The sequence below is a fragment of the Lissotriton vulgaris genome, chromosome 10, assembly GCF_964263255.1.
Source record: "Lissotriton vulgaris chromosome 10, aLisVul1.2, whole genome shotgun sequence".
Lineage (NCBI taxonomy): Eukaryota > Metazoa > Chordata > Amphibia > Caudata > Salamandridae > Lissotriton > Lissotriton vulgaris.
In genome coordinates, this window is record NC_141698.1 from 7,314,140 (window position 1) to 7,337,060 (window position 22,921).

The following is a 22,921-nucleotide window of genomic DNA, read 5'->3' on the forward strand; positions in this document are numbered from 1 at the left end:
GCAGACCACTCCGCTGCACACCACAGAGCTGGTCGTTTCTCAGGAGGCATCTGTGAGAAAGTGGCTCTATATATACTGGACCAAAGTAAGGTACAGTGTGTATAGAGTCCACAATCCCCAGAGGTATAACAGACTTACTCTCTAAAGTGGTAGTTTGGTCGAGCAGTAAGGCAGTACCAGAGGACAGTGTAAAGCATTTGTTGTACACACTCAGTCAGCAAAAGGATTCACACACTCAATAACTGAGCTCTAGGCCAATTGTTTTTATATCAAAAGATCTAGTTTTATTTTTAGAACCAACAGGTATCAAAAAATAATTCTCAATATGAGTACTTTCAGATCATTACTTTGCAAAGAGGCAATAAACTTTGTAAACACAATAGGTACAATGGTTGCAGTAGGCAACACCATTCTAAACACAATGTAACATTGAGCTCAATGGGTTTTTCTACATTAATGAAGGTGATTACTTTAAAGATTACTTTAACTCCAGGACTGGATCCTAGATTCAGTCCCGGGATCTAAGCTGAAAACAGTTCAGTAAAAACGTTTTGGTTATTGCAATGATTTTTAAAGAATAAAAAGGTATTTTAAAAGTTCACACAAAATCTTTTCAGTGAAAAACTAGCACTGTTATTCAATAGAAGGAAATTTAAGTCACAGGCAAAGTAGGTTCTCGTTACTTTTGTAATCCAGGACTGGACTCCTAGGTTCAGTACTGGGGTCTCTACCTAAGACAGGTAAGCAATTACGTTTCAGTAGTTGGTACGATTTTTAAGGAATATTTGTAATTTTCAAAAGCAGAAGAAATTTCACAGAAAAACAGTCAATGGTTTCCTATGGACGAAATTTAGATTACTAGTAACCACAGTTGTGATTACTTTTGTAGTTCAGGATTGGGCTGAAAGATATAGCACTGGCTTCTCTTCTGATCACAGGTGAGTATTTCAGAATTCGTTATTCGGCTGATTTTAGATGAATATTTAAAAGTTTCAAAACTTCATACTTAGATGATTTTTTGAGTCAACCCAGTCAATGTTATCCTATGGCAGGAAAGTGAGTCATAGGTTTTCAGGTGAGTACTCGACTGGTGAAGTTAAGGTCCTGGGCAAAGACTCAGGGGTCCCACAGGGTCAGGTAGGTACAGTTGGTTCACCCTCCGCAGCACAGGGGCAGCTGGGTGCAGAGGTAGTTATGCCCAATGTTAACCAATGAGAGGCAGTGGGCCTTAGGTTGGTGACTGCTGGCTGGCAGGCCATGCGGCTGTGAAGCTGGGCTCCTGGTCACTTGCTCAGGGCAAATAGGATAGGACAAAGGTTACACTGCCAGGGGCACTCGGGCGCTCAATGTTATTCAACGGAGATCTTGAAAAGGGGACAAGTGCTGCATGTTCGGGGACGGAGGATCTTCTGGAGCGACGAACACTTCAAGGGGTAAGTTGGTATCTTGGAGGATAGGTAGACACCCAGGAGTTGGGCACAGGGGGCCGTGGGGTGAAGGGGTGTCTTTTGAGGTCGGGAAATCTTACCCCCTGCTGGTCACAGTTGGAGGGGTCCTTTGTCCTGAGGCTGCAGGCGTCGACGGGGTCGTGGAGGAGGGCCCTTGGGCACTGGATTCCAGGTCAGAATCGCCGGGGGGACGTCCTCAGGGTCTTGATTTACTCCAGCACAGGCCAGGCTTGGCGGGTGCAGAGTGTGCAGGGTTCGCGGTTCTGGGCTGATGCCAGGGCTTGTTACTTGCTTTGAGAAGTACCACTGCTCGTGGGACACCCAGGTAGTCAGAGTCACAAGGCAGTCAGGTCCTCCGGGGTTTTGAGGTTGCTGAACACTGGAGACGCCGGGGTTTGGCAGAAGCAGGTTCGAGGGTCAATAGGCCGGTAAGGCTGGGGCCAAATCAGTTGGTGTCTTCCTCTTTTTACCAGCTGCATGACCGGTCTTGTTCCTTGTTATTTCTTGTTTCGGAATCTGGATCTGAGGAAATAGGTTCAGGGTGCCCCTAAATACTAAATATAGGGGCGTTACAGGTAGGGCAAGGGCAGGGACCAATGGGTCCCTGTCCTGGGGTAGGTACACCCCCCTAGCCTGCTCCTCTCCTGTGGGAGGAGGGCAGGAGCCTAGCTGTGATTGGGCAGGGCTCCCCATCTTCAAGATGGACGGAGCCCAGGGTTGTGCATCACCTCGCCTCCCCACCTGAGGGGTGGAGTTGGCACAGGCTGGCACATCCCCTTGTCCGAAGTAGGCTGAGTACAGCAAATGGTCTGGAGAAGCTCACAAAGGCGGAATGCCTTTGAAGCTTCCCCTGCCGATCCTGGGGGAGGAGGCTTGGCACCTCGTCCATGTATGTGCATTGTTGCAGGCCCAGGAGAGCAGGAGCTCTCCCCCCAGGAGTCCAGCAACATGTCTGCTATGTGGCAGCCTAGGCAGCCTCTCAGACAAGACGTGGATTCTAGGTTAGGATTCAGGGGGCATCTCTAAGATACCCTCTGTAGTGCATTTACATTAAATCCCACACTGGCATCTATGTGGGTTTAATGTGCTGAGAAGTTTGATATCAAACTTGTCAGCCTTCAGTGTAACCATTATGGTGCTGTGGAGTTAGTAATGACAACCTCCCAGCACCATACACTCTTAATGGCATCACTGCACTTACAGTGCCCAGGAATGTCCCTGGGTACTGTAGGGGCGCAGTGCTCATGCACCGGTGCCCACACCACTGGCATAGGGCACCAGCTAGAGGGGTGGCTGATGTATGCCAGGGAAGTGGGTTTGTGGGCATGACACACAGGGATGTGTGCCAAGTCAACTCTTTGTTTAGTTCTGCACCAGGACACTCAGCCTGCAAAGGCAGTGTGTTTGTGTCAGGGTACAGGGCCCCTAAGGGTGGCACAATACGTGCTGCAGCCCTTGGGGGTCTTCTCTGGTCACAATGCCCTGGCTCTAGGGGCTGACATGTGGCCAGAGATGCCAATTGGGTGTAGGCTTTAGTACAGTTTTTGAGGAAGGAACACAGGCCCTGGGTACCCGATTGGGCACACCAAGGAAAAAGTGCATCAGGTATCTGGCAAAAAGTGTGTGTGTGTGTGTGTGGAGGGGGGGGGGGGTGGGTGGGGTGAGGGGGGTATTGCAACATAAAATCACTTTCTTACAGCATCTCTAAGATGCTCTCTGAGTGCATTTTACAATAAATCCAACACTGGCATCAGAGCGGGTTTATTGCGCGGAGACGTTTGATATCAAACTTCCTAGCATTCTGTAAAGTCATCATGCAGCTGTGGAGTTCGTAATGACAGACTTCCAGCCCATGTACTCAGTATGGTTCCACTACACTTACAATGCCTAAGAATGAACTTAAGACACTGTATGGGCATATTGCTTATGCAGCTATGCCCTCACCTGTGTTATAGTGCACTCTGCCTTAGGGTTGTGAGGCCTGGTAGCGGGGGGGACTTACCTACGCCACAGGCAGTGGTTTGTGGCATGGCACACAGGGATGTGTGTCATGTTGATTCTTCACTTATCTGCACCAAAACACGCAGGCTGCAGTGGCAGTATGCCTGTGTTTGACGAGGGATCTCTTAGGGTGGCATAACATATGCTGCAGCCCTTAGATACCCTCTGTTCACAATGCCCTTGGCATCACTGGTACCTTTTACAGAGGACATATATGTGAACCAGAGTGGTTCCAATTGTGGAAACAACGGTACAGCTCAGGGAAAACACAGGTGCTGGAGCCTGGTTAGCATGGAAGCAGTACACACTTAATCAAAGTTGCATCCGATGCCAGACAAGAAGTGGAGGGGGGTACTGCAACAGAACCCCATTTTTCTACACACTTGCAGGTCTCTAAGCCAGATGGCCAATTACTCATTCAGGGAATGTTAAAAAAAAAAGTCAATTAAAAAAGAAGCTTGTATTAACAGTTACACACAGCTCCAAAGGAAGTTTGAGTTCAGACACACACATAGAAGAATAGGGACTCGAGAATCTGAACGAGGATCTACTATTGAAGATACAGGAGTGTGAAACATGGTCACAAATAATGCAACCCTATCTCCCACTCGCACAGAGTGGATAAAGGAAAAGTATCCATTAGAATCCAAAAGCACTCACCAGATACACAGTCGTGCATACTCTCTGCATCCAGAACCTTACACTCCTCGGTCCAGCGAGTCAGAGCAGTTGGGATGCTAGACAGTGTACCTACAGTAATACAAAATGTGAGCAAAAAGAAAACCAAACTGTTAAGAAACAAAAAAACATTACTGAACGTATAAGAACTTGTGACTCCTAGAGACCATATTGCACCCACAACTTCTAAATGCCTCATAGCTCCCATACCATTTTGAAATAAACTAAAAATGTATGCAGAAATTACCAAAAGACGAAGTCACCAGCTTTCCAGACTGTACCAAGTCATAAATCAGGGTAAAGTATCCAATTGACCTAAAGGCTGTCCCCCTCCCCCACCCAACAAGATAACCAATCATAAATTAAAGATTCAACCACTCACCGGCCTGGCTGGTGGCAGTACTCTGGTCATGGAAGAAGTCATCCAGCAACTCATCATCTGAGCGGGCAATGATGTGAACATCATCATTTCCCACAAGGAGGCGCGCTCTACCTCGACTCTGCAAGGGAAGGCTGCTGCTCAACTGCAGAATGTCTGCAGCTGCTGATGGACCCAACAACCTAGAGCATTAACAGAAGACATGTAAAAATAGAACAAGAGCAGGATACCATCAAAACCGAACCAAATAAGTATTAAAGCACTAGGCAACTGATTTCACACTGACGTTTGAGTTGAAAGTATTAAAGTCTACTTTGCTTGGGCCAAACGCACAATATTGGTGATACAAAAAATTTACTTCTATATTTCAAGTGCTGGTGATGGCATGGAAAACTGCCCCATTGACGGAAAGAAAGCTTTTAGTGCCATGTAAATCACTTGCAACTCCAACAGACTGATGTGGAGGAGTGTCTCCACCAAAATCCTCTCATCTCCACCTCTCTCAGACGACCTTCCCAACCCAGTAACAATGCATCCCTCATGGCATTTAGATCTTGGAGGGGCAGGGAGAGAGGTGTACCACCTGTCCAATTGCAGTCAAGCAGCCACCACTGCAGATCTTTTAGAGTCTTCCCCGTGACCTGGATGGAATCTGAGAGGTTCCCTTGGTGTCGAGCCCATTGTAAATTCTGATTCCACTGCAGAGCCCGCATTTGCCACCTGGTTTGATGCACAGGCAAGAATCTCATTGAGATCCAGCTCAAAGGTTGAAACATTAGGATCATAGCCAAAATGAACAAGTTGCACAAGTTACTTACCTTCGGTAATAATACATCTGTAAGAAACAGTAGTTAGAGTTAGATTCCTTACCGTAGAATATCCCCAGGCATCAGACTGGATCCGGAAAGGTTTGCGTAGCATAACCCTGCGCCTCGGTAGGCGTCGTCTGCGGCTCAGTGTCTGACGTTGGGGTTGTGATCGCCGGGATGACGGAGTACTTAGACGCCGCCCTCGTGCGCTGACAGTTCTGTACATAGCTTTCCGTGCCAGGTACGCAGAGCCATGATCGAAACAGACACTGGTGCCATGAAACTAGGGCCCCTAAAAAAGAGATGTGAGAAGTTGGCCTGATATATGATGCTCACTACTTCTAGTGACCACCTTGTATCAGTCCAAACAACCCTTATGGTGATTGGTTGTAAGTCAACCTTATAGACCAGCTATCCTAGTGGTAGCGTGGACAGAATAGTCTTAGGCTAAAAGACTCTTGAGGGCGTGTAAAGCCAGCTATTTTACCACATATAACCCCTTGAATACCAAATGAAAGGACACCACACAGGTAGTTCTGAAAATAAACAAGATATTTATTAACTAACAAACAAATCTGAACTCTTTATGAGATCAGAGGGCTAAGCACATGACAAGACTCTTAAGAAAAATACGTTAAGTTGCACAAGTTACAATGTTGCCCTAGGGGCACGACAAACCATATACTAAGTAAATGGTATAAGGAAATCGATAGAAGGAATGGAGCTGTCCAGAGGCTGTAGGATCGCTGGGACTACACTATCCTAACCTGAGGTAAGTAATAGGAGGCCCACGGGACGCGCGTGCAGAGTGTGAACTCATACGCGAGATGCGTAACAAAGTCAATGGACAGTATAAATTACGAAAAGGTAAGTATTAGACAGTTCCGACTAGCTAGGACTAAAACGACTGGAAATCTGGACACTAGGAGAGTTAATCTACCCTTGAGCACCGAAATGCTCTTGTTACCTCACCCACAGGCTGCGGGTGCATAGGTGTCAAAGTGTGTCGGGTTTCCGCGTTGAAGTCTATGGAGCCTGAAAGAAAAGATGCTGCAGGCGGCCAGAAGGAAGATGTCCGGAGCAACCCAAGGGTGGATCGAGGAAGATGGAGACCTGAAAGCAGAGGGGACAATGTTCACAGTCACTAGCCAGTGACTGGAGTGGAACCAGGAAGGAACCAGATGCTGTTGTCGCGATCAGGTGAAGAGTGGACGCTTGACTCTGCAGCCACGTGGACCAGGAGGTGTCTTCGACGACCAGGATGGAGGCACGAGCTGTCCCACGCAGGCTCTCGCTGTCGGCGGTGTTGGATCCGGATTCGGCGTCAACAGGCCTTGGCAAAGGTAACCCACGCGGTGAGTTGAAAAGGCGTCTGGTGCGGACCAGGAGGGTCCGGGGTGCTTCTCCTTTGCAGGGAAGCAGGGGCCAGTCTGGAGCAACCAGACCAGCGGTGTGGATTTCAAAGATCGTCGTCTAGGAGGCCACTAGCCAGCTGGCAAAAGTGACCAGACAACGCGTCGAGCAGCAATCAAGCAAAAGGGCCCCACGCAGATCTTGTGGAGGCTGAAGGGCTGATCTTCTGTGCAGGAGCTGCTCGGGGCTGGGGCTTCTCAATCCCCAAAGCACTTCGTAGAGGATTCTTCTGTAGTCGTGCTGGAAGCGAAGTGCAGTTTCTCCAAGATGGCCGGTCCTACGTGTCTCGTTGCACCCACGGTTCTCAGCTGCGCTGCAGATGTAGAGAGAGGTCTGGGAGTCCGGGTCTCGTCGGGCTCTGAAGTCTGGATCCACTCGGGAAGACGACAGTGAACCGCTGGATCGCTTGATGGTGCCTGCTTGTGCAGGGTGGTCACTCCTTGGCCACAAGTAAGATTTTTTCAGTCTTCTGTGGAGCAGAACGTCGAAGTCCAGAGTTTCTTCTTTGTAGAGTTTCAAATCAGGATAATCAAATTTGGAATGGGACCAGCTCCTACCTTTATTCTCCTAACGGGGGCTGTACTATGACTAGGTCCCTCCTATGGGTGGGACGAGGAAGGGGGGTGGTTACACCCCCTATCCTTTGTCCGGTTTCGCGCCAGAGCTGGGGCTGGAGTGCCCCCGCAACTGGTTTGAACCAGTGTATGCACAGTGACACTTTGTGTGCCCCAGGCATGTCTCATTCCTTTCAGGCCTGTCCTACCTAATACACAAAATCCTGTCTGGGGTGGTAATAGCACCTCCCAAGGCAGGAAACCCTTTGTCCAAGCCTCCCTCGCTGGAAGGACTCCCAGAAGCAGGAGGTCAGACTTGTGTCTGTGGTGGCAGCATCCATTTTGTGATGCTGAGTCTCGAGCTAACTTTAACCGGGGTTCACAGTTACGTACATGTCGTGTCCCTCTAGAAGGGTGGAATGCTGCCCCCGTCGCCAGAACTGGCGAGGGGGTAGTATTCCAATTCGTATGACACCTTACTCTACATGTTTTGATAATGCTATGCCAAAGTTAGCAATAACCGCAAGGTTATAATGCACTGAAGAGTATATGGTATAGCTGTGAGAAGTTGGCCTGATATATGATGCTCACTAGTTCTGGTGATCACCTTGTATCAGTCCAAACAACCCTTATGGTGATTGGTTGTAAGTCAACCTTATAGACCAGCTATCCTAGTAGCGTGGACAAAAGCAGTCTTTAGGCTGAACTCTGAATGGCATGTGAAGCCAGCTGTTTTACCACATATAACCTTTGAATACAAAATGAAAAGGACACCACACAGGTAGTTATGAAAATAAACAGATATTTATTAACTAACATACACCTCTGAACTCTTTATGAGGTCAGAGGGCTAAGCACATGACAATACTCAAAAGGAAATACGAGTTCGCACAATATTTACAAGTGCGCCCTAGGGGCACGGCAAACCATATACTCAAAACAATAGAATGCGAGGAAGGAAAGTACTGTAAGGAGATCCAGAGGCTGGAGGACCGCTGGGACTACGCTACAAACTAGGTAAGTAAGGAGCAGGAGGCCCACGGGACTCACGTGCAGAGTGGGAACTCTCACGCGCGATGCGTACCAACGTCTATGTATCTTACAGTTTAGAAAGTTACGGATTCCGGACGAACCCGGCTGGATGGAGGGAAAACAACAGTGGACCTGGACACTAGGATAGTGTACACAGACTTCAGCACCTAGAAGCTCTAGTTACCTAACCCACAGGCTGCGGGTGCATAGGGCTGAAGTTGCGTCGGTTTGCTGCGTTTATCCCGGTGATGCCTTAAACAAGGAGTTGCTGGCAGGCAGCCAGATGGAGGAGTCCGGTGGTTCCAAGGATGGAACTGGAAGGAAGAAGTCCTGGGGACAGAGTCTCGGTCACTAGCCAGTGACGGTGCTGGAACCAGGAGGGAACCAGGTGCTGTCGCCGCAGTCAGGTGAAGGAAGGGTCGCTTCTCTCTGTAGCTGCGCGGACCAGGAGCTGCTCTTCATGACCAGGCTGGAGGCACGAGCTGTCCCACGTAGTCTGCTGCTGTTGGCGGTGTCGGATCGTCGATCTGGACAACAGGCCTTGGCTAATGCAAGCCACGCGGTGGAACAAATATGGCGTCTGGTGCGGACCAGGATGTCCGGGGTGCTTCTCGTTCACAGGGAAGCAAGGGCCAGTCTGGGGGACCAGACCAGCGGTGTTAGATTCTTCGGTCGTCGTCTCAGAGGTCACAAGCCAGCCGGCAAGTGACCAGACAACAGGACAAGCAGCAACCAGGCAAAAGGGCCCCACGCAGATCTTGTGGATGCTGGGGGGGCTGGTCTTTGGTGCAGGAGCTACGTCGGTGTGGGGCTTCTCAGTCCCCAAGGCACTCACTCGAGGATCCCTCGGCGGTCGTACTGGAAGCGCTGTGCAGGTTTTCACAAGATGGCAGTCTCCACGTTGCTCGTCGCACCCACGGGTCAAAGCTGTGCTGTGGATGTGGGTAGAGGTCAGAGAGGTCTGGGTCTTGTCGAGCTGGGTTGTCGGATTCCGGGATGGAAGGACTCTGTAGCAAACCGCACAGGAGCTTGATGGTGCCTGCGAAGCAGGATGGTCACTTCCAGACCATAGGGGAGATTCTTCAGTCTTCTGGATTCAGGAGGTCGAAGGTCAAGAGTTCTTTGTGGAAGTTGTCAAGATTAATCTGATTTGGAATGGGTTCAGCTCCTACCTTTATTCAGCTAAAGGGGGCTGCACTACGACTAGGCCCTGTGAGAAGTTGGCCTGATATGCAGTGCTCACTATTCTAGTAATCACTATGCATCAGTCCAAACGACCCTTATGGTGATTGGTTGTAAGTCAACCTTAGACCAGCTATCCTAGTAGCGTGGATACGAGCAGTCTTCAGGCTAAACTCTAGAGGGCGTGTTAAGCCAGCTGTTATACCATCACATATACCCCTTGAACACCAAGTGAAAGGACACCACACAAGTGTTATGAAAATAAACAGTGTATTTATTTTAAGTCACAACAGCCCTGTACTCTTTATGAGGACAGGGTACTAAGCACACAACAAAACTCTTAGGAAAATACTTTAAGTTGCACAATCTACACAAATGCCCGAGGGCACGGAAAGTTAGTGTTCTCGGGCGAACCCGATAAGGTAAGTCGGAAGCGACAGTGACTCTGGACCCTTAGATAATGAGGCTATGCTGGGGCACCGAAATGCCGAAGTTACCTAGCCCAGGGGCTGCGGCTGCATAGGTCTTTACAGACGTCGGGAATCCTCGCTGACGAACCGGGAGCCTGAAGGAAGGAGTTGCTGGCAGGCGACCAGTGAAGAATGTTCGAAGAGATCCAAGCCTGGATCGAAGATGGATGACACCTGAAAGCAGAGGGGACCAAGTTCGTAACTACTAGCCAGTAGTCAGAGGGCACCAGGAGGGCACCGGATGATAGTCACCTCGACTAGGTGAGTGGGCGACGCTGGGCTCTGCAGTCTCATGGACCAGGAGGCGTTGTCAGCGACCAGGATGGAGGTGCGAGCTGTCCCACGATGGTTGATGCTGTCGGCGTCGCTGGGCCCAGGATTGGGGCAACAAGCCTTGGCAAATTCAGGGCCACGTGGTGGACCTAAAATGGTGTCTTGAGGGGACCATGAGGGTCCGGGGTGCTCCTCTTTCAGAAGGGAGCCAAGGCCAGTCTGGAGCAACCAGACCAGCAGCGTTGTTGTCGCCGGGCGTCGTCGAGAAGGCCACAAGCCTGCGGGCTAGTAGCCAGACAACGTGATGAGCAGCAAAAAGCAGAAGGGCCCCACACCGATCGTGGAGATGCTGGGAGGCTGGACTTCGGTGCTGGAGCTGCTCAGGGTCGGGGCTTCTCGGACCCCAAAGCACTCACCAGAGGATCCCTCAGCGGTCGTGCTGGATAGAAGTCGTGCAGTTCTGATGATGGCCGGTCCCTCGAGGTCTCGTCGCACCCACGGATCTCAGCTGAGCTGACGATGTGGGTAGAGGTCAGAGGTGCCAGGGAAGACGGGTCTCGTCGAGCTGGGCAGTCGGATTCCGGAGGAATGACGTGCAGCAAACCGCAGAGTTCTTAGATGGTGCCTGCGGATGCAGGGTGACTACTCCTTAGTCACAAGGGAGAAATCTTGAGAAGAGTCGAGAGTTCCTTTCGTAGAAAGTAGTTTCTTGATTCAAAGATGATCTAATTTGGAAGGGTCCCCGCTCCTGCCTTTATCCTAAAGAAAGGGGTGGGTACGCGACTAGGTCCTGCCCTAGGGGTGGGACCAGGAAGGGGGGTGGTTACACCCCTCTCCCATGCCGGACTTTCCCCAGCTCAGGGGCTGGTGTGCCCCTGGAACTGGTTCTAGCCGGCAGATGCGTAGTGAGCACCGGGGTGCCACTGGCAATCACCTTCCTGTAAAGCCCTGCCTACCCAGGATACACAAAACACTGTCTGGGATGGTGCTAGCACCACCCCTGACAGGAAACCCTTTGTCCAAGCTCTCCTCGCTGGAAGGACTCCCAGCAGCAGGAGGTCAGACTCGTGTCTGTGGTGGCAGCATCCATTTTGTGGAGCTGAGGCTTCAGTTAACTTTAACCGGGGTTCACAGTTACATACATGTCGTGTCCCTCTAGAAGGGTGGAATGCTAACCCCGTCGCCAGAATTGGCGAGGGGTTAGTATTCCAATTCGTATGACACCTTACTCGGCATGTTTTGATAAAGCAATACCAAAGATCGCATTTAACCGCGAGGATTATAATGCACTTAAGAGTATATGGTATGCGTGATCATGGAACAGCTATTAGGACTTGGTTCCGCAAGCTGCAAACGGGCTCAGCTCATGCCAGAGCACCATTTCACACGATTCCAAGCACTCTGCCTTCAGGATTGTCAAGGCCTGCCATAGGAGGGACTGATAGGAATCTATGTGTCCATTTTTAGGGTTAGATATAGGTATACTATATCTAAAGCAAAGGGTGATCACACCACCTTGCCCCAGCTGTCGTGCAGCCAGTTGTGTCTGTTTAGATGGCCAGCCAGGGGTGGCATAATACATGCTTCAGCCCCTGGTAGGCCCTGGGTACACCTATGCCCTGGATACCTAAGGTATGCTGTACAGAGACTGATGAACAAGTTACTTACCTTCGGTAACGATATATCTGTAAGAAACATTAGTTAGTGTTAGATTCCTTACCTTAGAATATCCCCAGGCGTCAGTCTGGATCCGGAAACTTTTGCGTAGCAGTACCCCTGCGCGTCGGTAGGCGTCGTCTGCAGGCGTCCCCTGCGGCTCCGCGTCCGTCGTCGGCGTCGTGCGCCGTGATGACGTCGCTGGAGTACATAGACGCCGCCTCCGCGCGCTGACGTCAGTTCTTTGCACACAGCTTTTCCGCGCCAGGAGACGCAGAGCCATGAGAGAACCAACACTGGTGCCATGTACAAACTAGGGCCCTGAAAGGGATGACCTTAACCCTAGGTATCAGTTCGCAGAACGGGGAGGATGGGTGGGTTCGGTAAGGAATCTAACACTAACTAATGTTTCTTACAGATATATCGTTACCGAAGGTAAGTAACTTGTTCATCTGAAAGAAACACGTTAGTGTTAGATTCCTTACCTTAGAATACATACCCCAGCAATACCAACCCCGGTGGTGGGTCTGCGAACCAATACAAAACTACACCAGAAAGTCCTGGAGGACAGAACGGCCAAAGAAGCCATCCCTCCGGACTTGACTGTCCAGGCAGTAGTGCCTCGCAAAGGTGTGCAGCGAGGCCCACGTAGCCGCCTGGCAAATGTCCTGCAAGGGGACTCCCCGGCCCAGGGCAGTAGTAGCCGCCGTGGCCCGAGTGGAATGGGCCCTCAGCCCAACAGGAGGCTCCTTCCGAGCCAAAGAGTAGCACGCTTTGATGCAGAGGACGACCCATCGAGAGATGGTTCGTTTACAAACCGCCCGTCCCTTCTTCGCACCCACGTAGCCAACAAACAGTTGGTCATCCACCCGGAACTGGCGTGTGCGATCCATGTAAAATGAAAGCGCACGTTTTGGGTCCAGACGATGGAGCCGCTCTTCATCCTTTGAAGGATGCGGAGGCGGGAAGAAGGAAGGGAGGGTGATGGACTGCCCGATGTGAAAGGCCGAAACAACCTTGGGCAGGAAAGAAGGTCTAGTCCTCAGAACCACCTTGTCAGGATGAATGGACAGGAAAGGAGGTTGGACAGAAAGAGCCTGGAGCTCACTCACCCTCCTGGCAGAGGTGATGGCAACCAGGAAAGCCGTCTTTAAAGTCAGGAGACGGAAAGGGCAAGAATGAAGGGGCTCAAAGGGAGCACACATCAGGAAAGTTAGAACCAGGTTCAAATCCCACTGAGGCATCACAAACGGAACAGGTGGAAACATGTGAGTGATGCCTTTCAAGAATCGAGTTACAATCGGGGATTTGAACAAAGAAGGCTGATCAGGAAGCCTCAAGAAGGCTGAAAGGGCAGAAAGGTAGCCCTTGATAGTGCCCAGAGCAGAGCCCTGCTGGGCAAGAGAAAGAAGAAACAGAAGAACCTCCGAAAGAGGGGCAGAAAGAGGATCCACAGCCTTTGCTGTGCACCATGCCACAAATCTGTTCCACCGACAGGCGTATACCGACTTAGTGGAGGGACGCCTGGCTGCCAGAATAACATCACAGACTTCAGGAGGCAAGTCAAATGGCCTCAACTGCCGCCGCTCAATCTCCAAGCATGGAGGTGGAGACTGGACAGGTTCGGGTGGAGGACCGTCCCCTGCTGCTGCGACAGAAGGTCCTCCTGAAGGGGCAGGCGGATCGGGGGACCGACTGACATGCTGAGTAGCTCGGGATACCAGTACCTTCGAGCCCAGTCCGGAGCCACAAGGATAACTTGGGCCCGGTCGCGCCTGATCTTCTTCAGCACTCTGGGCAGAAGTGGTATAGGCGGAAAGGCGTATAACAGACCGCAACTCCACTCGCGCCGAAAGGCGTCGCCGTGCGAGTGCCGTCTTGGAAACTCCAACGCGCAGAACTGATGACATTGCGCGTTCTCTTCTGTGGCGAATAGATCTAACCAAGGCTCTCCCCACTGCAGAAAGATGCCTTGCGCCACGTCCGAGTTCAGACGCCATTCGTGATCCATCGAGCACCGACGGCTGAGTTCGTCCGCCCTGGCGTTCAGAGAACCTGCCAGGTGTTGAACCGTCAGAGTCACGCCCTGACGTTCCAGCCATTGCCAGAGGCGCAGAGCCTCCTGGCAAAGGGTCCACGACCCCACACCGCCCTGTTTGTTGCAGTACCACATGGCGGTGGTGTTGTCGGTGAACACCTGCACTACACTCCCGTTGACAAAGGGGAGGAATGCCTTCAGTGCCAGACGAATCGCCCGCAGCTCCAACAGATTGATATGGAGCCGGGACTCCGCCGGAGACCAGATGCCTCTGATCTCTGCCTCTCCCAAGTGGCCACCCCAGCCCTGGAGGGACGCGTCCGTCACGACAACGTGCTCCGGTTGGGGAAGGGAGAGGGACTTGCCCCTGACCCAATCGCGGTCCGTAAGCCACCACTGCAGTTGTCTCGCAGTGCCCTCCGAGATCAAGACGTGGTCGGACAAGTTGCCCTGATGCTGGGCCCACTGAAACTTCAGGTCCCACTGCAGAGCCCGCATCCGCCACCTGGCGTGATGCACCAGAAGGATGCAGGAAGCCATCAGTCCCAGCAGCCGCAGCGTCAACCTGACCGAGACTCGGGATAGCGGCTGAAAGATGGGAATCAAAGCCTGAATATCCCGAACCCGCCGTTCCGGAGGATAAACCCGAAACTGCGCCGAGTCCAGAACCGCTCCGATGAAAAGGAGCTTTTGAGAGGGACACAGGTGTGATTTCGGCACGTTGATGGAGAACCCCAGGCCGCGCAAGAGGTCTGCCGTCATCTGAAGGTGGTGGACGACTGTCTGGGGCGAGCCCGCCTTCAACAACCAGTCGTCTAGGTAGGGGAAGACTGAAACCCCTAACCTGCGCAGATGGGCTGCGACCACCGCCATCACCTTTGTGAACACCCGTGGGGCGCTGGTAAGGCCGAAGGGGAGCACGATAAACTGAAAGTGCTCCTGGCCTACCGTGAACCGCAGGTAACGCCGGTGGGCCGGCAGGACGGGGATGTGAAAATAGGCGTCCTGCAAGTCCAACGCTACCATCCAGTCTTGCGGGTCTAGAGCAGCCAAGACCTGAGCTAACGTCAACATCTTGAACTTCTCCTTCCGGAGGAAGCCGTTGACGTTCCTTAGATCCAAGATAGGACGTAGGCCCCCCTTGTCCTTCTTGGGCACCAGAAAGTAGTGGGAATAACAACCACGCCCTACTTCTGGCCCAGGAACGCGCTCGATGGCCCCCTTGGCCAAGAGGGCCGTAACTTCCTCCTGCAGAAGTGTCAAGTGGTCCCCCGACACACGGTGGTTCTGCGGTGGCATGGCTGGAGGAGAGGTCTCGAAGGGGAGGGAGTAGCCCCTTCGGACAATTTGCAGCACCCACCTGTCCGAAGTGATCGTGCGCCAGTGAGCGTGGTGATGGCGAACCCTGCCACCCACTGGCGTCACATGGGGCCGAAAGCACGGACTAGGAGGATTTTGGGGTAGATGCTGCGGGGGAAGGTGTGGTCTGACCCCGCCGTTGTCCCCGACCGCCACCACGGCGGTTTCCACGGCCGCCACCGCGTTGGAAGGATTGTTGCGGCGCGTGGCTGGCAGCACGTGTGGGGGCGCCCCTTCCTTGGCCACGAAAGGGACGAAACGAACCCGGTTGCTGACGCTGGGTCGAGAGACCCAAGGACTTGGCCGTGACCCTGGAGTCCTTGAAGCGTTCCAGCGCGTGGTCCGCTTTGTCACCGAACAGGTGACAGCCATCAAACGGCATGTCCATCAGGGTATTTTGGACATCAGCCGAAAAATTGGCGGATCTCAGCCAGGCGTGACGGCGAATCGCCACCGTCGTAGACATAGCCCTGCCCAGCGAGTCGGTCGTATCAAGACCACACCGAATGGAATATTTCGCTGCATCCCGGCCCTCAGCTACAGCTTGACCGAGCTTTGCCCGCACCTCCATGGGGCATTCTGGCAGCAGCTCCGCGACCGTATCCCACACAGAGTGGGTGTAGCGGCCCAAGAGGCAGGCGGTGTTGCAAGACCGCAGGCCCAAACTAATGGACGAGAAGACCTTTTTTCCAAACTGGTCATACCTCTTGGATTCCCGGTCGGGCGGGGCCGACGGGAATGCGGACTGGGAGGTCGAGGCCTGGATCACCAGACTCTCAGGAGTGGGGTGGGTAGACAGGTACTTGGGGTCGTCCGGACAAGGACGGTGGCGCCTGGCCACGTTCCGATCAACAGGCGCACCTGAAGCGGGCCTGGACCACGTGCCCAACAGAACGTCAGACAAGGCTTCATTAAACGGCAGCAGAGGCTCCAAAGGGCATGACTGCGGCTTGAAGACCTCGGTGAGGATGTTAGGCCTCACGGCCGCGACGGGGAGCTCAAGGTTTAAGGCCTTGGCAGCCCTCATCAGCACCACAGAATAGGCAGCTCCCTCCACCGATGCCACGGTTGGAGGAGAGATCAAACCAGGGTTAGGGGAGTCGTCCAAACCACTGGCATCCCCCAAGTCACCCGTCCAGTCCGGGTCATACTGGCACTCGCGAGCCAGAGGGTCCTCGGACCCCTCCCAACCTTCACCGTACTCCTCATCCTCTCCGTATTCGGAGTCAATGATGAAGACCGGCTCCTCGGGGTTCATGGGCCCCATCGGCGCCGGGACCGGCGTCGTGCGACGCCCATCCGGCGCCGCGTCCGGCGTCGGAGAAGGTAAGGGGACGGCGCCGCCCGGAGCCGGCGCCGGAACCCCACCGCCGGCCGGAACCGGCAGTGGAGAACCGGCGCCGCGCGGGGACGGCGCCGGGGGTAACCCCGATGGCAACGGCGCCGGGGAGGCCGGAAGACCAGCCGGCGCCGATCCCGAAGGCCCCTGCGGCGCCGGGGTCGGAGCCGTCGGCGACGCCGGGCCCGGAGCACCCGACGGCGCCGAGGCAGGGACACCCGAACCGCCAGGGCCCCCAGACGGTAGCACTGGGCCCGAAGGCGCCGTAGGCCCCGTCGGAGAAGCGAGCGCCCTCATGGCCATGAGGAACGCCTCGATCTCCTCAGGCGTCGCGCCATGCCCAGGGACCGGAGGGTATGAGGCAGGCCGCGCCGGCGACTCTCGCGGAGCCGCGGGGTTGGGGTCACCCGAGCCCCCGGCCGCATCGCGCGAGCGTCGGGGGGAGTCGGGGGTACGATGACGACGCCCCGACTTCTTGTGCTTCCTACCTGACGAGCCTGACGAGTGGTGTCGACTTCCGGAGCGCCCAGCGCGGCTCCGCGACCGCTCCCTCGAACGCTCCCCCGACCTCCGGCCGGACCGGGACCGCTCCCGGTCCCGACGTGGGGCCGACACCCGGAGCTCCAGCAGCTTGCGGGACCGCTCCCGCCTAGCCTTGTTGGTAAGGGCCCGGCAGTCGAGGCACGATTCCACGTCGTGGTCGGGGCCCAGACACCGGAGGCAGAGGCGGTGATGGTCTGTGACCGACATCGTGCGCTCACAGTCATCGCAATTCTTAAATCCAGGCATCCTATCAGGCACAATAGAGAAAAAAGTCGAAAAACTTGGTCAAAGACCGGAGTACTGCTCTTCCAGATCTGCGTCCACTGGCGCGGAAAAAAGAAGAACTGACGTCAGCGCGCGGAGGCGGCGTCTATGTACTCCAGCGACGTCATCACGGCGCACGACGCCGACGACGGACGCGGAGCCGCAGGGGACGCCTGCAGACGACACCTACCGACGCGCAGGGGTACTGCTACGCAAAAGTTTCCGGATCCAGACTGACGCCTGGGGATATTCTAAGGTAAGGAATCTAACACTAACGTGTTTCTTTCAGATAAGGTGGCCCAGTACCAATTGGTAAATGCACCTAAGGTACATGGTTGTCAATTTAGAGAGAGAACAGCTAGGCTGTGGGTCTGATTAGCAGGCCCACAGCCAGGGAAAGTCGTAAACCAGTGAAGCAAAAAGCAAAAATCGGGGGTGACCATAGGATTGCAGACCCTACTCTCCTACAATAGCGTTATCATGGAAACCGCTAAAGGACTTGGTTCCGAAAGCTGCAGACAGGCTCAGCTCATGCTAGAGCACCATCTCACATAAAACCAAGCACTCTGCCTTCAGGATTGTCAAGGCCTGCCATAGGAGTGACTGATAGGAGGATATGTGTCCATTTTAGGATTAGATATAGGTATACTATATCTAAAGCAAAGGGTGATTACACCACCTTGCCCCAGCTGTCGTGCAGCCAGTTGTGTCAGATTTGGATGGCCAGCCAGGGGTGGCATAATACATGCTGCAGCCCCTGGTAGGCCTTGGGTTCCCTTATGCCCTGGGTACCTAAGGTACACTGTACAGGGGCTGATAAGGTGGCCCAGTATCCAATTAGATATGTACCTAAGGTACATTGAGTCCATTTTAACAGCGACAGCAGGAAGCCTGGGGTCCTGAATAGCAGGATCCCAGGCCAACTATGTCCAAAACCAGCAAAACACTAGGCAAAAAGTTGGGGGCAACCTTAGTCCGATATCCACCTTCCTACAAGAGAGATACCTTAACCCTAGATATCGGTTCGCAGAACGGGGAGGATGGGTGGGGCTGTAAGGAACCTAATACGAACTACTGTTTCTTACAGATATATCGTTACCGAAGTTAATTAACTTCTGCATCTGTAAGAGACACGTTCGTGTTAGATTCCTTACCTTAGAATAGATACCCCAGCAATACCAACCCCGGTGGTAGGTCTGCGAACCAAGATCACACCAGCAAGTCCTGGAGAACGGAATGGCCGAAAAAGCCATGTCTCCGGACTTGGCTGTCCAGGTAGTAGTGTCTTGCAAACTTGTGCAGCGAGGCCCACGTAGCTGCCTGACAGATGTCCTGCAAGGGGACTCCCCGACCCGGGGCAGTAGTAGCTGCCGTGGACTGAGTGGAAAGGGCCCTCAGCCCAACAGAAGGCTCCTTTTTCGCCAAGGAGTAACAGACCTTGATGAACCGCATGACCCACCGAGAGATGGTCCGTTTGTGCACCGCCCGTCCCTTCTTAGCACCCACGTAACCAACAAAGAGCTGGTCTTCCACCCGGAGCTGGCGTGTGCGGTCTAGATAGAACGAGAGCGCACGTTTTAACGATGGAGCTTCTCTTCCTCTTTCGAGGGATGCAGAGGCAGAAAGAAGGTGGGCAAGGTGATGGACTGCCCGATATGAAAGGCTGTAACCCCCTTAGGCAGGAAAGAAGGATGAGTTCTCAAGACAACTTTGTCCGGATAGACAGAGAGGAAAGGAGGTTTAGAAGATAGAGCCTGGAGCTCACTCACTCTCCTGGCAGAGGTGATGGCAACCAGGAAGGAATATGCTACTTACCAGTAAGCATCTGTTCTTGGCATGTAGGGCCGCTAACATTCATATCTTGTGCATAGATCGCCGCCTAGTGTTGGGTCCGGATGATTGCACCTTGTTGTCCTGGAAGAGTCTTTGAAGTATCACGAGATAGGTGGCTCCTCCCCTGGACTACAGTGCGCATGGGCATCCTTTCCATCCTCAGATTGTTTTTCGCCATTGTGGCAGAGATGGAGTCCAATACAATACAAGATGACCATGCTTACAAAAAATTCTGACTACTACAGCTGTGACAGGCACCGGGGAGGATGGGCGGGCGATATGAATGTTAGCGGCCCTACATGCCAAGAACAGATGCATACTGGTAAGTAGCATATTCCGTTCGAGGCATGTGGGCCGCTAAATTCATATCTTGTGCATAGAATAAATAGCAGTTTCTCCCCTAGCGGTGGTTGCCCGAGCCAGCTGCAGCAGCCTGAAAAAGGGACTTAAGAAAAGCCTGTCCTACAGCAGCTTGCTGCTTGGAATGTACATCAACACAGTAGTGTTGGGTGAATGTATGTATGTTATTCCATGTGGCTGCTCTACATATGTCCTCTAATGGAATGTTACCCAGGAAAGCCATGGATGCCCCTAGCTTGCGTGTGGAATGCGCTCTTGGGGGGACTGTTAGTGTGTGTTTAGCCTTCTGATAACAAATCTGAATACACTTGACAATCCATCCGGCTATACCAGATTTGGAAATGGGTTTGCCCTTGTGCTGCGGTGAAAAAGCAACAAAGAGTTGTTTAGTGTTCCTGAAATTCCTCGTCCTGTCTATATAGTACAGGAGAGCTCGTTTGACGTCTAATGTGTGCAGTGATCTTTCTGCTACTGAGTCTGGATTAGGGAAGAAAATTGGCAGTTTAATAGTTTGATTAATGTGGAACTGAGAAACTACCTTGGGCATGAATTTAGGGTTAGTGCGGAGCACCACCCTATTTGCGTGAACCTGTATAAAAGGTTCTTGAATGGTTAGGGCTTGCAGCTCGCTAACCTGTCTCAGCGACGTGATCGCTACTAAGAAGGCAACCTTCCAAGCGAGGAACTGTATCTCACAAGAGTGGAGAGGTTCGAAAGGAGGTCCCATCAGTCTGGTCAAAACAATATTAAGATTCCAGACCGGTGAAGGTGGTCTTCTGGGTGGAATGACTCGTTTGAGTCCCTTCATAAAAGCCTTTAAGGCTGGCACTCTGAACAATGAAAGGTGTTGCCTGTTCTGTAAGTAAGCCGCTATTGCCGCCAAATGAATACGTATAGAGCTGTATGCCAGATTGCATCTGTATAAATGTAACGGGTAACAAATAATGTTCTGTGTTGATGCATCCAGCGGGTTTATGTCATGGTTGGAACAGTAAATGACAAAGCGTTTCCATTTGGCAGCTTAGCAGGCCCTAGTGGTAGGCCGTCTCGCCTCCTTGATGATGTCCATACAATCAGGAGGCAAATTCAGATACCCAAATTCTAGGACATCAGGAGCCATATCGCAAGGTTTAACTGTTGCGGATCTGGGTGCTGAACTTCGCTACAGATCTGGGTGAGAAGACTGGGTGTAAGACGCAGTCTTTGGTGAGGCACCACAGAAAGTTCTAGGAACGTGGTGTACCATGCTTCCCTCGCCCACGTTGGAGCAACCAGGATGAGAGTCATCGAGTGCTGTCTGAGTTTCTGTGCCACCAGAGGTATGAGCTGGGCTGGCGGAAAAGCGTACGCAAATCTGCCTGACCAGTTCATCCATATCGCATTGCCCTGAGACCGCGGGTGTGGGAACCTGGCGGCGAAGTTTGGGCATTTTGCGTTCTCGTTTGTGGCGAACAGGTCGATGTCTGGATGCCCCCACTGCTGGAAGTACGGTTGCAGCACCGAGGGATGAATCTCCCACTCGTGCACCTGATGGCTGTGTCTGCTGAGCAGATCCGCCATCTGGTTGTCCTGGCCCGGGAGGTGCTCCGCCATGAGGAAAACGTTCCTCTGAATGGCCCACTTTTACATGCTCTGAGCCAAGTGTGACAACTGTGGAGAGTGAGTACCTCCCTGCTTCTGAATGTAATACATGGCCGTCATGTTGTCCGTTCGGATCAACACGACCTTGCCGCACAGATGTATCTTGAAAGCCTTCAGTGCCATGAAGATTGCCATCAATTCCAGCAGATTGATGTGCATCTTCTTCTTTTGATCCGACCATAGTCCCTGCACTGTATAATGAAGGAGATGCGCCCCCCACCCCAGGAGGGATGCGTCCGTCGTGAGCACGATTTGTGGTACAGGCTCTTGGAACGGTCGTCCCTTGCAAAGGTTGCGTGGATTCCACCAATGCAGAGAGTTGTACACGACCGGTCACCAACACTAGGTCTTTCAATTGTCCTTGAGCCTGATTCCACTGCCGTGCTAAACACTCTTGGAGCGGACGCATGTGCAGTCTCTCGTGCAGGACTATGAATATGCAGGAGGCCATCATGCCTATCAACTGCAGAAACACTCGCGCCTGTAGTGAGTGTTGTGGTCTGAATTTGCGAATCAGCAGTTGCATGCTGTCGATTCGCACTGAGTTCGGCTGGGCTGTAGCTGTCACAGTGTCCAACGTCGCTCCCAAGTATTGCTGTACTTGAGCGGGTTGAAGATGCGACTTGGGATAGTTCAGAGAAAATCCCAAACTGTGCAGAAGATGTATTGTGTGGGACACGTGGCTGGCGCACTGCTGGGCCGACTTTGCTTGCACAAGCCAGTCGTCCAGGTAAGGGTAGACATGAAAAGGTTGTCTCCGAAGGTAAGCCGCCACTGTCGCCAAGCACTGTCGCCAAGCACTTGGTGAACACTCTGGGAGCAGTGGTCACTCCAAAGGGTAGCACCTTGAACTGGTAATGCTTGTTTTGTATAGTGAACCTGAGGTATTTCCTGTGTGCCTGATGTATGGGTATATGGAAATATGCATCCTTCAGATCCAGAGTTGCCAGGAAATCCCCCTGACTGAGCAATGGCAGGACCTGCTGCAGAGTCAGCATGTGGAAATGTTCTGAAAGGATGTATAGGTTCAAGGGTCTCAGATCCAGAATGGGTCTGAGAGACCCGTCCTTTGGGACCAAGAAATAGAGAGAGTACACCCCTGTTCCGTGCTCCTCTAGAGGCACCAGTTCTATGGCCCCTTTTTGCAGCATGCTGGCCACTTCTTGCTGTAATAAGGTTAAGTTCTCTTCAGACATAGGATGGTGTCTTGGTGGTATGTTGGGTGGAGTGGATGTCAGTTCTAAACAATCTTCACTGGTCGCCTGCCAGCAACTCCTTTTTTCAGGCTCCTGGTTCATCAACGAGGATTCCCGACGTCTTTCCAGACCTATGCAGCCGCAGCCCCTGGGCTAGGTAACTTCGGCATTTCGGTGCCCCAGCATAGCCTCACTATCCAAGGGTCCAGATCCTTTTTCGTTTTCAGCCTAACTAGTCGGGTTCGCCCGAGAACACTAACTTTGCTTTTACTAGCCTCCATAGACTTTGTCCCGCATCCCGCGTGAGAGTGCACACTCTGCACCCGAGTCCCCTAGGCCTCCTGCTAGTAATCTGAAGGTTCAGTAGGCCAGTCCTAGCGATTCCAAACCCTATGAGATTAGTACTTACCTGCTAGTAATTTCGCATTCCACTTTTGTAGTATATGGTTTTTC

The 22,921-nt window shown here is 52.6% G+C and overlaps 1 protein-coding gene across 2 annotated transcripts in view; it reads right to left on the reverse strand.

The window, feature by feature from the left end:
- HUWE1 (HECT, UBA and WWE domain containing E3 ubiquitin protein ligase 1) overlaps nucleotides 1-22,921 on the reverse strand; it is a 1,800,886-nt gene that overhangs the window by 634,696 nt on the left and 1,143,269 nt on the right. For both annotated transcript variants that reach the window (XM_086940169.1, XM_086940170.1), the window contains 2 exons: nucleotides 4,510-4,688; nucleotides 4,110-4,199 (listed from right to left, as the gene is read on the reverse strand). In XM_086940169.1, coding sequence (XP_086796295.1) covers nucleotides 4,110-4,199; nucleotides 4,510-4,688 — 269 coding nt within the window. The remainder of the gene's footprint in view (nucleotides 1-4,109; nucleotides 4,200-4,509; nucleotides 4,689-22,921) is intronic.